Raw genomic sequence first — 14,943 nt, 5'->3', positions numbered from 1 at the left:
GCCACCTGACACCCACCTCCTGTGCCAACCTGTACGAGTTTAACGTGTTGGTGGGCTGACCTGTTCTATTCTCTTCTGTTCTGTGGGCCTTGAATTCTCGTAGACGACAATTTGGAATGGTAGGGGGATTTTCAGTAGAACAGACATCCCAAATAAATTTTAACTTAATTTCATCATGATCGCTATTATCTAGTCGTTCACCAACTTTTGTATCACTAAGGACGATTTCTTTAGTAGATAAAACCAAATCTGGTATATTATTTCCTCTGGTGGGCTCCCTGATATACTGATAGATGAAACTATCCTGTACTGCCTCTGAAAGTTAATCGAATCTTTGTGTCCTTTGTCTTTAGCCTGATGTCAGAACAACCATATACCGAAGAGTTACTTGGCATTTTTATGGATCGCATGAACGTTATGACACAGACGAAAAATAACATTTGCGTGGCCTGGTAAGAGCGGAATGCACTCAGCCAAGCTTGCCGACCGCGACGTCATGACCTCCTCTACCTCCCTAGGGACCGAGGTGACTCAGGGGCAAAGGTATCTCGCGGGCTAATCTGATTTTTGTCCTCCCAGGCCTACTGCTTCAGTGTCCGAGTGTCTCCCAGACAGTCTACTTCTCTTCAGTAAGTTCAGTTTGTCTCCATACGTGAGAGAGGTCGGACATTCATCTTTCTCGCTCCCTGGTAAGTAGAGCAACTGTGCCCGTAGATACCTTTACCTCCAGGACGGTATGTGTAATTTGTTCTTGCTGCTGCTATACGCTTTTATTCAACTTATGAAGAATCACTATTAGTGAAGGTAGGGTTATAATTATCTACGTGTTCAAGTTGGAAACTATCTTTACTAAGCTAACTATAAACCTCCAAATGTAGCAAAAAAAACTGTGAACTACATAATCGAAGTGAAGGTGCTATCTCTAGTTCTATTAATGCTTTAATTCTGCCTCGTTCCCAAAGTAGTATATATTTTTGCACCATTTCTGCTAAAGGAGTTTTTTTTTTTTTTTTGCCTATCGAGCATTGGGGCAAAGCACCTGGACATTAAGGCCAGATATATATATATATATATATAGCTGTATATATATATATATATATATACAGCTACCCATATATACATATATAGCTAAAGGAGCCCAGGACTATCAGAGGATATTATGTGGGGACTGAACACAGTGCGTGTGCTTCTGTACAGACAAGGAAAATGGTACCGTCAGAAAAGGTACAATGATATACGAAACAACATATGAAGAGAGGATAACTGCAGTAGGCCTGTAGGTCCAAGCTATGCAGCTCCTGCAGGACTGTTCTAGAATCAAACAAGGAGGGCTCCACTGTCCACCAAACCTTCCAGCGGAAAACGGCCGGAAAAAGTGAGAAGGAACACCACGCAGCATAGAAAAAAAAAAAAAATGTATTATAGGACAGTGCAAAACGAAAAAATTAAATATCGTATTGAAACCTGAAAAGGAGAATGAAAAATTAATTAGGATTTTTAAAAAATATCCAACCGTTATTTGTCATATGCTTATCTATCCCATGCTTGAGACTCATTGGAAGAGGCAGCAAGTACTTCACTATGTAGCTTATTCCATTCGTCAACCACTTTTGCCATACCAGTTTCTAACTACCTTCTCACTAATACAGAATTTATTTAATATGAAACAATTATTTCGAATTTCATCCTGTATGCACACTTTAAGTACCTATTTATCTATATATTTCAGAAATCACTTCAGTTAAGTCTTGCCTTATTTTACGCCATTCTTCTTCTTTTTTTTTTTTTATAGGAAGTGCAGATTTAGTCTTGTCAGTGAGGTTCCGAGTATCGTAAGAACATAAGAAGAGAGGATAATTGCAGTAGGCCGGTTGGCCCATGCTAGGCAGCTCCTAGAAAAGTAACTGTACTACTAGAAAGAGATAAGGAGTAACTGAACTTAGCATGACAGACTAAAACCTTACTAACGTTAGATATAAGTTGCCGTAATACTTCAGAAATCCTATTGCTCACGCTTCACGAAATCAGTCCTAGGACCCTATTTGCTTTATTTCTCGCATCAATACACTATTGTCTCGGTTTAAAGTGGATTAACCATGACTCCTAGTAATCGCTTGCATTCCTGAGTGCAAATTGTCTTTTCAGTCTCTCTTCATATGAGAGGTACCAAACATCATGTATCATTTTTCTCTGCACATATTATAACGAATTTATATCCATTCTATACTACGGACACTAAATTTGCACTGCATAATCTAAATGTGGCCAGACTAACGCTAGATGAAGTTGGAGTAATACTGTATGCGTTCTATTGCTCATACTTCGCAAAATAAATCCTAGGACCCTGTTTGCTTTATTTCTCGAACAAATACACTGTTGCCTCGGTTTGATGTCTTTACTATCCATGACTCCTAGATCTCGCTCGCATTACGATGTATTAATCACCTTATTATCAAATTTGTACCTAACATCTGCGATGGTCTTGCCATCGTTTGTTAAATTCCATTTTCCAAACTTTAAACCACTTGTACAATATATCAAGGGCCTTTTGTAGGTTAACATAGTCAGTTGAGTTAATGATACTTCCAATTTTTTGTGTCATCGGCTTTATATATATATATATATATATATATATATATATATATATATATATATATATATAGATATATAGTAGAGAGAGAGAGAGAGAGAGAGAGAGAGAGAGAGAGAGAGAGTAGAGAGACTGGAATCACTAGCAGTACTATATATATATATATATATATATATATATATATATATATATATATATAAAAGGAACTGAGTACTGATCCCTGTGGTACACCGTTAATTATTAGTCCCTAACCCAGTAATTCCATTTATTAAAACTCTACTTCGCTCCTTCAGCCAGGATTCTATCCATTTTTAGATACCGCCATCTATATTGAGTGCTCGAGCCTTCCTAACTAACCTTTTGTGCAGCATTTCATAACAACATCGTAAGTTACGGTATAGACGGCGATATCTTAAAATGGATAGAATCCTGGCTGAAAAGACGAAAGCAGAGAGTATTAATAAATGGAACTAAGTAGGACTGGGGATTAGTAACTAGCGGTGTACCACAGGGTTCAGTACTCGGTCCCTTATTATTGATTGTATATATAAATGATCTAGACTTAGAAGTCAATAGCAGCATCAGCAAATTTGCCGAGGATACAAAAATAGGGCGTATCATTAACTCGACTGACGATTGCCATAACTTACAAAAAGACCTCGATACATTGTCCAAATGGTCTAAAACTTGGCAAATGGAATTTAACGTTGAAAAATGTAAAGTACTTAACGTAGGCAAGACCATTGGAGATATTAAGTACAGCTTAGATATCAAAGAAATTAGCACATCGGAATGCGAGAGAGATCTACGAGTTATGATTAGTAACGACCTTAAACCAAGGCAACAGTGTATTAATGCGAGAAATAAAGGAAATAGGGTCCTAGGATTTATTTCGAGAAGCGTGAGCAATAGATCATCTAAAGTAATATGAAACTTTATCTAGCATTAGTAAGGCCACATTTAGACTACGCAGTACAATTTTGGTGTCCTTACTATAGAATGGATATTAATTCGTTAGAAAATGTACAGAGAAGAATGACAAAAATGATACATGACGTCCGGAACCTGTCATATGAAGACAAACTGAAAAGACTAAGTCTGCATTCGCTAGAGGCGTAGAGTAAGGGGAGACTTAGTTAAGGTGTTTAAGTGGATGAAGGGTATTAATAAGGGAGATATCAGCAAGGTACTTAAAGTGAGCATACGGGATAGAACTAGAAATAATGGTTTCAAACTAGAAAAATTCCGTTTCAGTAAGGGAATAGGTAGAAATTGGTTTGGTAATAGAGTAGTAGACGAATGGAATAGGCTACCAAGTAAAGTAGTTGCCGCCTCTTCCATTGAGAGTTTCAAGCATAGACTATGGTCGTACAGTCATGGACAAAGAAACCTGGACACTCAGGGGCTGAGCTGATAGTTTCTTTTTCCTTTTCGATTTTTCCACTAAATCTTCGTCCATATGAACCGTACCCCACCATCCCCTTCCTTCTCTCACCTCCTCTCCCTCCTACTCATATGACCCGGGAAGGCTGGTCATTCCCAGGGGACAAGTAGACACTTCTCACCTCTCTCTGTCTCTCTCTCTATTCCTGCTATATATATGTGTGTGTGTGTGTGTGTGTGTGTGTGTGTGTGTGCGCGCAATTATTATCATGACTATTTCATGGCATGCTCTGAATCGGAAAGTAAAGATGAGGAGAAATCTAAACACTTGCTTCCATCCTTTCTTGTCACCCTCCTCCTTCCCCCATCTACCGTCTCTCTCTCTCTCTCTCTCTCTCTCTCTCTCTCTCTCTCTCTCTCTCTCTCTCTCTCTCAATTTAAACCCTTGTTTCCATCCTTCTTTCCCTCCTCCCTCCCCCATCTACCATCTCTCTGTCTCTGTCTGTCTTATCTATATATATATATATATATATATATATATATATAGATATATATATATATATAGATATATATATATGTGTGTGTGTGTGTGTGTGTGTGTGTGTGTGTGTGTGTGTGTGCAATTATCATCATAACGAATGGCATGCTTTCAATTGGAAAGTAAAGATGAGAACTGGCGAAAATGGTGGCAGAAGGGAGTAGGCAAGTATGAAGGTGGACGTTAATTGACCCGCAGGGAAATAATGACAGTTCCATATGCTGACGTCTCGAGAGGATTTCCTGCAGTTGTTCTTTCTAAATATGTTCCAGTGTTTTAATTTGTAATGCTTATATCACAGTATAGGCATACTTTGCACTGACATTATTATTCACTCGTACAGAATCTTGAAAAAGAGAGAGAGAGAGAGAGAGAGAGAGCAGCTGAAGATGAGCTTCTCATATGTGTGTGTGTGTGTGTGTGTGTGTGTGTGTGTGTGTGTGTGTGTGTGTGTGTCAGCAGAGTAGCCGTAAGGAAGAGGGATGGATGGGTTGTGATCGGAAAAATGTAGGGAGTTGCTTGTGTCAAGGACGGACACACACACACACACACACACACACACACACACACACACACACACACACGGTTCAAGGTCGGCGGATTAGCGAATTGGCGTGTATGGGGGCAGGGAAGGGGGGATGGGGAGTGCAGCCTGGCAGGTGCTATGAAGAGGGTAAACGGGATGGGGGAAAGGAGTCGTGAACGAAGAGTGATGGACAAGCCGGGGAAAAGAGAAAATATGACATTTGCCTCGCCTCACCTGTCCAAGCTTCTCTGTCCATGACTGTACCATTCTAAAGTGGCGGTTTGGGTGGGGCACGAACCTCTGTACAGTGGTGCCACGTTTTCCATACTCGCGATGCCGCTCTCTCTCTCTCTCTCTCTCTCTCTCTCTCTCTCTCTCTCTCTCTCTCTCCTGGGGGATGTGCATCACCCTAGGGAATTTTGTTTCTTTTATGTCTTATAACCTTGTGCTTTCATTTCTTTATTTTGTTTTTTATAATATTATTGTTTTACATATGGCGCCAGATGACCTCGGTGTTACGGCGCCTTTTCATTCAATCATTCTCGCCCTCCTTCCTTCCCTCCCTTCATCTTTCCCTCAGCTTGACAATGTACTCAACACTGCCCCTTGCCTGCCTTCTCTCTCTCTCTCTCTCTCTCTCTCTCTCTCCTTAGGGAGATGTGCGTCACCCTTGGGAATTTTGTTTCTTTTATGAGTGACTTATAAACTTGTGCTTTCATTTCTGTATTTTGTTTTTATATCTAATTATGTTTAAAAATATTATTGTTTTACATATGGCGCCAGATGACCTCGTTGTTGTGGCGCCATGATTTTTCATTCAATCACTCTCTCCCTCCTTCCTTCCCTCCCTTCCTTCATCTCTCACTAAGCTGCACTCAACACTGTCCCTGGTCTGCCTCCCCCCCCCCTCTCTCTCTCTCGTCTGTGGTATTTTAGGATACATTTTGGTTATTTTCTTTTACGTTATAATGTACATATTGTAAATTTGAATTTATTTCCACACCACCCAGGAGGTTAAAGTCTTGGCGCGTTTTTTTTAAGAGGTGTCCCCAAACAGGCCTGTTCCTCTATCCCTCACAGATGACCAGGTCGGACTGGGTGTGTGTGTGTGTTGCCGCTCACTAGGGTTTAATGTACATATTTTTTTTTTTCCTAAGAAACTGGCATATTTTTGCTTATATTCCTGCACATTATCTTATAATCATAATTGTGACATTATTACTTAATTGAGGTGTTTAAGTGGACGAAGGGTATAAATAAGGGAGATATTAGCAAAGTACTTAAAGTGAGCATACAGGAGAGAACTAGAAATAATGGTTTCAAACTAGAAAAATTCCGTTTCAGTAAGGAAATAGGTAGAAATTGGTTTGGTAATAGAGTAGTAGACGAATGGAATAGGCTACCTAGTAAAGTAGTTGCTGCCTCTTCCATTGAGAGTTTCAAGCATAGGCTAGATAAGCATATGCCAAATAAGGGGTGGATGTAGAAAAAAGAAAATCTTATAACCAATATTAATTCATAATTTTTCCTTTTCAGGTTACACTGATAGTCTCTATTCTCCATTCACACTTTCCTGTAAAATGTCCACGCCAGTTTTCCTATACGGCGTGGTGTTCTTTCTGACTTTTTCCTGCCGGCTTCGGCTGGAGGGTTTGGAGGGCGGGGGAGAGCCTTCTTCTTTGCTATCCTTATCTCATTCTAGTAGTTCAGTTACTCTTCTAGGAGCTGCCTAGCATGGGCCAACCGGCCTACTGCAGTTATCCTCTCTTCTTATGTTCTCTATCCCTCAGTGATGACCAGGTCGGACTGGGTGTGTGAGAGTGTTGCCGCTCACTAGGGTTTAATGTACATATTTTTTTTTTAACTAAGAAACTGGCATATTTTTCCTTATATTCCTGCACATTATCTTATAATCATAATTGTGACATTATTACCAACCCCAGAAATACGGTAACAGCCAATAAAAGTGACTACTTTTTTTTAAGCAACACTGTAAAATAATTATGCCACGTTTCTCTATTGCCGTATAAATATTTTACGCATAATCAGTTTACTGTTCTTTCATATATTATAATACAAACGTTACGAAAGTCAGCACGGATTCAGGCAAGGACGATCCTGCCTCACAAACTTGTTGTCATTCTACTCGGAGGTCTATGAGGCAGTAGATAGCGATAAAGCTTACGATGTTATTTATCTGGACTTTAGTAAACCTTTTGATAGGGTCCCACATGAAAGGTTAGTTAGAAAGGTTCGAGCACACGGTATAGACGGCGATATTTTAAAATGGATAGAATCCTGGCTGAAAGGACGAAAGCAGAGAGTATTAATAAATGGAACTAAGTCGGACTGGGGATTAGTAACTAGCGATGTACCACAGGGTTCAGTACTCGGTCCCTTATTATTTATCATACATATAAATGATCTAGATTTAGGAGTCAATAGCAGCATCAGCAAATTTGCCGACGATACAAAAATAGGGCGTATCATTAACTCGACTGACGATTGCCATAACTTACAAAAAGACCTCGATACATTGTCCAAATGGTCTAAAACTTGGCAAATGGAATTTAACGTTGAAAAATGTAAAGTACTTAACGTAGGCAAGACCATTGGAGATACTAAATACAGCTTAGATAACAAAGAAATTAGCAAATCGGAATGCGAGAGAGATCTAGGAGTTATGATTAGTAACGACCTTAAACCAAGGCAACAGTGTATTAATGCGAGAAATAAAGCAAATAGGGTCCTAGGATTTATTTCGAGAAGCGTGAGCAATAGATCATCTAAAGTAATACTGAAACTTTATCTAGCATTAGTAAGGCCACATTTAGACTACGCAGTACAATTTTGGTGTCCTTACTATAGAATGGATATTAATTCGTTAGAAAATGTACAGAGAAGAATGACAAAAATGATACATGACGTCCGGAACCTGTCATATGAAGACAGACTGAAAAGACTAAGTCTGCATTCGCTAGAGAGGCGTAGAGTAAGGGGAGACTTAATTGAGGTGTTTAAGTGGATGAATGGTATAAATAAGGGAGATATTAGCAAGGTACTTAAAGTGAGCATACAGGATAGAACTAGAAATAATGGTTTCAAACTAGAAAAATTCCGTTTCTGTAAGGAAATAGGTAGAAATTGGTTTGGTAATAGATTAGTAGACGAATGGAATAAGCTACCTAGTAAAGTAGTTGCTGCCTCTTCCATTGAGAGTTTCAAGCATAGGCTAGATAAGCATATGACTAATAAGGGGTGGATATAGAAAAAAGAAAATCTTATAACCAATACTAATTCATATTTTTTCCTTTTCAGGTTACACTATGATAGTCTCTATTCTCCTTTCATACTTTCCTGTAAAATGTCCACGCCAGTTTTTCTATACGGCGTGGTGTTCTTTCTGACTTTTTCCTGCCGGCTTCGGCTGGAGGGTTTGGAGGGCGGGGAAGAGCCTTCTTATTTGCTATCCTTATCTTATTCTAGTAGTTCAGTTACTCTTCTAGGAGCTGCCTAGCATGGGCCAACCGGCCTGCTGCAGTTATCCTCTCTTCTTATGTTCTTATGTACTGCCTCTGAAAGTTAATCGAATCTTTGTGTCCTTTGTCTTTAGCCTGATGTCAGAACAACCATATACCGAAGAGTTACTTGGCATTTTTATGGATCGCATGAACGTTATGACACAGACGAAAAATAACATTTGCGTGGCCTGGTAAGAGCGGAATGCACTCAGCCAAGCTTGCCGACCCCGACGTCATGACCTCCTCTACCTCCCTAGGGACCGAGGTGACTCAGGGGAAAAGGTATCTCGCGGGCTAATCTGATTTTTGTCCTCCCAGGCCTACTGCTTCAGTGTCCGAGTGTCTCCCAGACAGTCTACTTCTCTTCAGTAAGTTCAGTTTGTCTCCATACGTGAGAGAGGTCGGACATTCATCTTTCTCGCTCCCTGGTAAGTAGAGCAACTGTGCCCGTAGATACCTTTACCTCCAGGACGGTATGTGTAATTTGTTCTTGCTGCTGCTATACGCTTTTATTCAACTTATGAAGAATCACTATTAGTGAAGGTAGGGTTATAATTATCTACGTGTTCAAGTTGGAAACTATCTTTACTAAGCTAACTATAAACCTCCAAATGTAGCAAAAAAAACTGTGAACTACATAATCGAAGTGAAGGTGCTATCTCTAGTTCTATTAATGCTTTAATTCTGCCTCGTTCCCAGAGTAGTATATATTTTTGCACCATTTCTGCTAAAGGAGTTTTTTTTTTTTTTGCCTATCGAGCATTGGGGCAAAGCACCTAGATATTTAGGCCAGATATATATATGTATATACAGCTACCCATATATACATATATAGCTAAAGGAGCTCAGGACTATCAGAAGATATTATGTGGGGACTGAACACAGTGCGTGTGCTTCTGTACAGACAAGGAAAATGGTACCGTCAGAAAAGGTACAATGATATACGAAACAACATATGAAGAGAGGATAACTGCAGTAGGCCTGTAGGTCCAAGCTATGCAGCTCCTGCGGGACTGTTCTAGAATCAAACAAGGAGGACTCCACTGTCCACCAAACCTTCCAGCGGAAAACCGCCGGAAAAAGTGAGAAGGAACACCACGCAGCATAGAAAAAAAAAAAAAAAATGTATTATAGGACAGTGCAAAACGAAAAAATTAAATATCGTATTGAAACCTGAAAAGGAGAATGAAAAATTAATTAGGATTTTTAAAAAATATCCAACCGTTATTTGTCATATGCTTATCTATCCCATGCTTGAGACTCATTGGAAGAGTCAGCAAGTACTTCACTATGTAGCTTATTCCATTCGTCAACCACTTTTGCCATACCAGTTTCTAACTACCTTCTCACTAATACAGAATTTATTTAATATGAAACAATTATTTCGAATTTCATCCTGTATGCACACTTTAAGTACCTATTTATCTATATATTTCAGAAATCACTTCAGTTAAGTCTTGCCTTATTTTACGCCATTCTTCTTCTTTTTTTTTTTTTTATAGGAAGTGCAGATTTAGTCTTGTCAGTGAGGTTCCGAGTATCGCAAGAACATAAGAAGAGAGGATAATTGCAGTAGGCCGGTTGGCCCATGCTAGGCAGCTCCTAGAAAAGTAACTGTACTACTTGAAAGAGATAAGGAGTAACTGAACTTAGCATGACAGACTAAAACCTTACTAACGTTAGATATAAGTTGCCGTAATACTTCAGAAATCCTATTGCTCACTCTTCACGAAATCAGTCCTAGGACCCTATTTGCTTTATTTCTCGCATCAATACACTATTGTCTCGGTTTAAAGTGGATTAACCATGACTCCTAGTAATCGCTTGCATTCCTGAGTGCAAATTGTCTTTTCAGTCTCTCTTCATATGAGAGGTACCAAACATCATGTATCATTTTTCTCTGCACATATTATAACGAATTTATATCCATTCTATACTACGGACACTAAATTTGCACTGCATAATCTAAATGTGGCCAGACTAACGCTAGATGAAGTTGGAGTAATACTGTATGCGTTCTATTGCTCATACTTCGCAAAATAAATCCTAGGACCCTGTTTGCTTTATTTCTCGAACAAATACACTGTTGCCTCGGTTTGATGTCTTTACTATCCATGACTCCTAGATCTCGCTCGCATTACGATGTATTAATCACCTTATTATCAAATTTGTACTTAATATCTGCGATGGTCTTGTCATCGTTAAGTACTTTACAATTGTCTACGTTAAATTCCATTTTCCAAACTTTAAACCACTTGTACAATATATCAAGGGCCTTTAATAGGTTAACATAGTCAGTTGAGTTAATGATACTTCCAATTTTTGTGTCATCGGATATATATATATATATATATATATATATATATATATATATATATATATATATATATATATATATATATATAGTAGAGAGAGACTGGAATCACTAGCAGTACTATATATATATATATATATATATATATATATATATATATATATATATATATATATATATATATATATATATATATATAAGGAACTGAGTACTGATCCCTGTGGTACACCGTTAATTATTTGTCCCTAACCCAGTAATTCCATTTATTAAAACTCTACTTCGTTCCTTCAGCCAGGATTCTATCCATTTTTAGATACCGCCATCTATATTGAGTGCTCGAGCCTTCCTAACTAACCTTTTGTGCAGCATTTCATAACAACATCGTAAGTTACGGTATAGACGGCGATATCTTAAAATGGATAGAATCCTGGCTGAAAAGACGAAAGCAGAGAGTATTAATAAATGGAACTAAGTAGGACTGGGGATTAGTAACTAGCGGTGTACCACAGGGTTCAGTACTCAGTCCCTTTTTATTGATTGTATATATAAATGATCTAGACTTAGAAGTCAATAGCAACATCAGCAAATTTGCCGAGGATACAAAAATAGGGCGTATCATTAACTCGACTGACGATTGCCATAACTTACAAAAAGACCTCGATACATTGTCCAAATGGTCTAAAACTTGGCAAATGGAATTTAACGTTGAAAAATGTAAAGTACTTAACGTAGGCAAGACCATTGGAGATACTAAATACAGCTTAGGTAACAAAGAAATTAGCAAATCGGAATGCGAGAGAGATCTACGAGTTATGATTAAACCAAGGCAACAGTGTATTAATGCGAGAAATAAAGCAAATAGGGTCCTAGGATTTATTTCGAGAAGCGTGAGCAATAGATCATCTAAAGTAATACTGAAACTTTATCTAGCATTAGTAAGGCCACATTTAGACTACGCAGTACAATTTTGGTGTCCTTACTATACAATGGATATTAATTCGTTAGAAAATGTACAGACAAGAATGACAAAAATGATACATGACATCCGGAACCTGTCATATGAAGACAGACTGAAAAGACTAAGTCTGCATTCGCTAGAGAGGCGTAGAGTAAGGGGAGACTTAATTGAGGTGTTTAAGTGGATGAAGGGTATAAATAAGGGAGATATCAGCAAGGTATTTAAAGTGAGCATACAGGATAGAACTAGAAACAATGGTTTCAAACTAGAAAAATTCCGTTTCAGTAAGGAAATAGGTAGAAATTGGTTTGGTAATAGAGTAGTAGACGAATGGAATAAGCTACCTAGTAAAGTAGTTGCTGCCTCTTCCATTGAGAGTTTCAAGCATAGGCTAGATAAACATATGACTAATAAGGGGTGGATATAGAAAAAAGAAAATCTTATAACCAATACTAATTCATAATTTTTCCTTTTCAGGTTACACTGTGATAGACTCTATTCTCCTTTCATACTTTCCTGTAAAATGTCCACGCCAGTTTTTCTATACGGCGTGGTGTTCTTTCTGACTTTCCTGCCGGCTTCGGCTGGAGGGTTTGGAGGGCGGGGGAGAGCCTTCTTCTTTGCTATCCTTATCTCATTCTAGTAGTTCAGTTACTCTTCTAGGAGCTGCCTAGCATGGGCCAACCGGCTTACTGCAGTTATCTTTTTTTTTTTTTTTTTTTTTTTCCCGGCCTATCAACCATTGGGGCCGAAGCCCCTGGTTATTAAGGCCATATATATATATATATATATATATATATATATATATACAAACATATATATATATATATATATATATATATATATATATATATATATATATATATATATATATATATATATATATATATATATATATATATATATATATATATATATATATATATATATATATATACAAACATATATATATACATACATACACACACACACTTCCATGCATACATACAGACACACTTTCATGCAAACGTACATATATATATATATATATATATATATATATATATATATATATATATATATATATATATATATATATATATAATGATTTTAATTTTATTTATTTATTTTTTTGTATTTTTATTTTTTAAATTTTTTCTTCGTTTTATATTTTTTATACCTTATATTATAAAGACAAACTAATCTAAAGACCCTAAAACTAATCACCTAACAGACAAATCGCTAACCTATACTAAATCCTACAGAGACAAATAGCTAGACCTACACTAATGGTAAAAATACCTCGACTAACAGAACACCATCGACTGCAGATATGTAATGCCTTTCTACATGACATACCTGCACTCATCACCTGGTGACTGTCAGTCGAGGGACAACCTAATATAGGGGACATCAATATATGAAAGGGAACCAGACGAGTCAGGAACATTTCCATATACGTCAGCTGTCGTCCCTAATTAGAATAACTTAAGCAAGATAATATAATGTATTTACATAATTTGTACAGAAAGTGAAGAACCTCGCCCAGCAGACCACCATCGACTGCAAGTGCCCAATACCTTCCTATATTGCACACTTGCACTCATCAGCTGGTGACTGTCAGGCGAGGAACTTGGCTTAATGTAGGGGACATCTATATTAGAAATAGATCAGTGGGAGGAGGAACTATTTCAAATATGTCAACTGTCAACCCTAATTAATATTACAATATATACATATTTACTGTTCATAAAAACCATAACCACGCAGTAAAAAAGTCACATCACTCTGATCAGTCCGGTCTCTCTCAAGAAAGCCATCAATTTATCAGTCATAACAATGTCCCCATCCCCCAGGATGGTGGAAAGGGTGAAGGGGACGTCTACTGCGCCGCAGTAATGTATAAGTGAAGCGCGTTCACGAATAAATCGCCGACAGCGCAGGATGATATGACTAATAGATAACACCGCATTACAGATGTCACAGTGCGGTGGGAAGCGTCTTTCCATATATGGTTTTATGTGGGTTACAATGGTGGCATTAACCCGCGCCGTCCCGAGGACGTACTTCCACGTCCTCACGTTTTGTCACAGCTAATCCCGAGGACGTACTTCAACGTCCTGCAATTGCAAGGTTCATAATTTCCACAATTTTCAATTTTTGCGAGTCATTTTTGGTACGTATACACGGGACACCTGCCTCAACAAGATGCCAGGCAGAGACAATGCCTTACCCAGCATGACCTCCTCCCCCCCCTGCATGCCCTTTTCTCAGCAATTCACCTGTTATCAGTGACCTGGCCAGTATAGCCATGTCATGCCACGGTACGAAATTCAGGGCCAGAGTGATTCCCCAATCAATGACAATGTGGAGGACAAACTTTACATAGCATTAGAGGAAGAAACAGTTAGAAATGATGATCAGGTAATGTGGCAAAAAAAGGTCAGGTATTAGTGAGTGAAACAATGCTTATAATGCCTATATTACTGCTTGAAAACCAATATACTTTTGTACTACATATAAATTCGTAACAGTAAATAAATAAATACCGTTTATGAGTGGTGTGAAATAGTTATCCTCCCATAGAATCGTTTTCTTTGGTGCCAGCCTGATAGAAAACCCAGAAAAGTAAGGAGGCTCTCCTACCTGTAATGAGTATTTTAAACCTCAGGTGAGCGATTTCTCTAAGAATTTTCGATGTTTCTCACCAAAAGCGAAAGTTTTAGCAAAAAAAAAAAAGGTCGAAAATTGCCCGGGATTGGGGGGTACCAGTGGTCGAAAAGTGGCCGGGACGGGGCGGGTTAAGCCGTAACCGTGCCAACACTTTTCCTTCTAGGCGACTGGGACGGTTGGCAGTGTCCCAGTCGCCCAGGTACGGCTTACAAGTTGGAATATTTAGTCTGGTCCACTGACCTTGCCACAGAAGATTTATTGATTTCTTTCCGAGAGATAGACTCGACCGTAGATCACGAGGAACGTCCCAAGTCTCCCCGAGCTCTACAGCCGACTTTGCAAGTAAGTCAGCCTGCTCATTGCCGTAGATACGACAATGACCAGGCACCCAGATCAGCGTGAATGACTTGTTGCATGAATGCAACTTATTAACGATGCGGCCCTGGATCTCGTGAGAGTCC

General features: G+C 38.5%; 1 protein-coding gene across 1 annotated transcript in view; it reads left to right on the top strand.

Annotated features, from left to right (window-relative positions):
- The first annotated feature begins 463 nt into the window (after positions 1–463).
- Positions 464–14,943, top strand: part of LOC145403292 (beta-1,4-galactosyltransferase 4-like) — a 54,890-nt gene continuing 40,410 nt past the window's right edge. Inside the window, exon 1 of the mRNA XM_080275098.1 lies at positions 464–543. Within this exon, the coding sequence (XP_080131224.1) occupies positions 464–543 (80 nt within the window). The remainder of the gene's footprint in view (positions 544–14,943) is intronic.

Source organism: Coenobita brevimanus, chromosome 60, assembly GCF_032717465.1.
Source record: "Coenobita brevimanus isolate Jiangsu-jjx chromosome 60, ASM3271746v2, whole genome shotgun sequence".
In the NCBI taxonomy this organism is placed as follows: Eukaryota; Metazoa; Arthropoda; class Malacostraca; order Decapoda; family Coenobitidae; genus Coenobita; species Coenobita brevimanus.
Note: the sequence above shows the minus strand (reverse complement) of the source record. Positions and strands in the feature narration are given on the sequence as shown.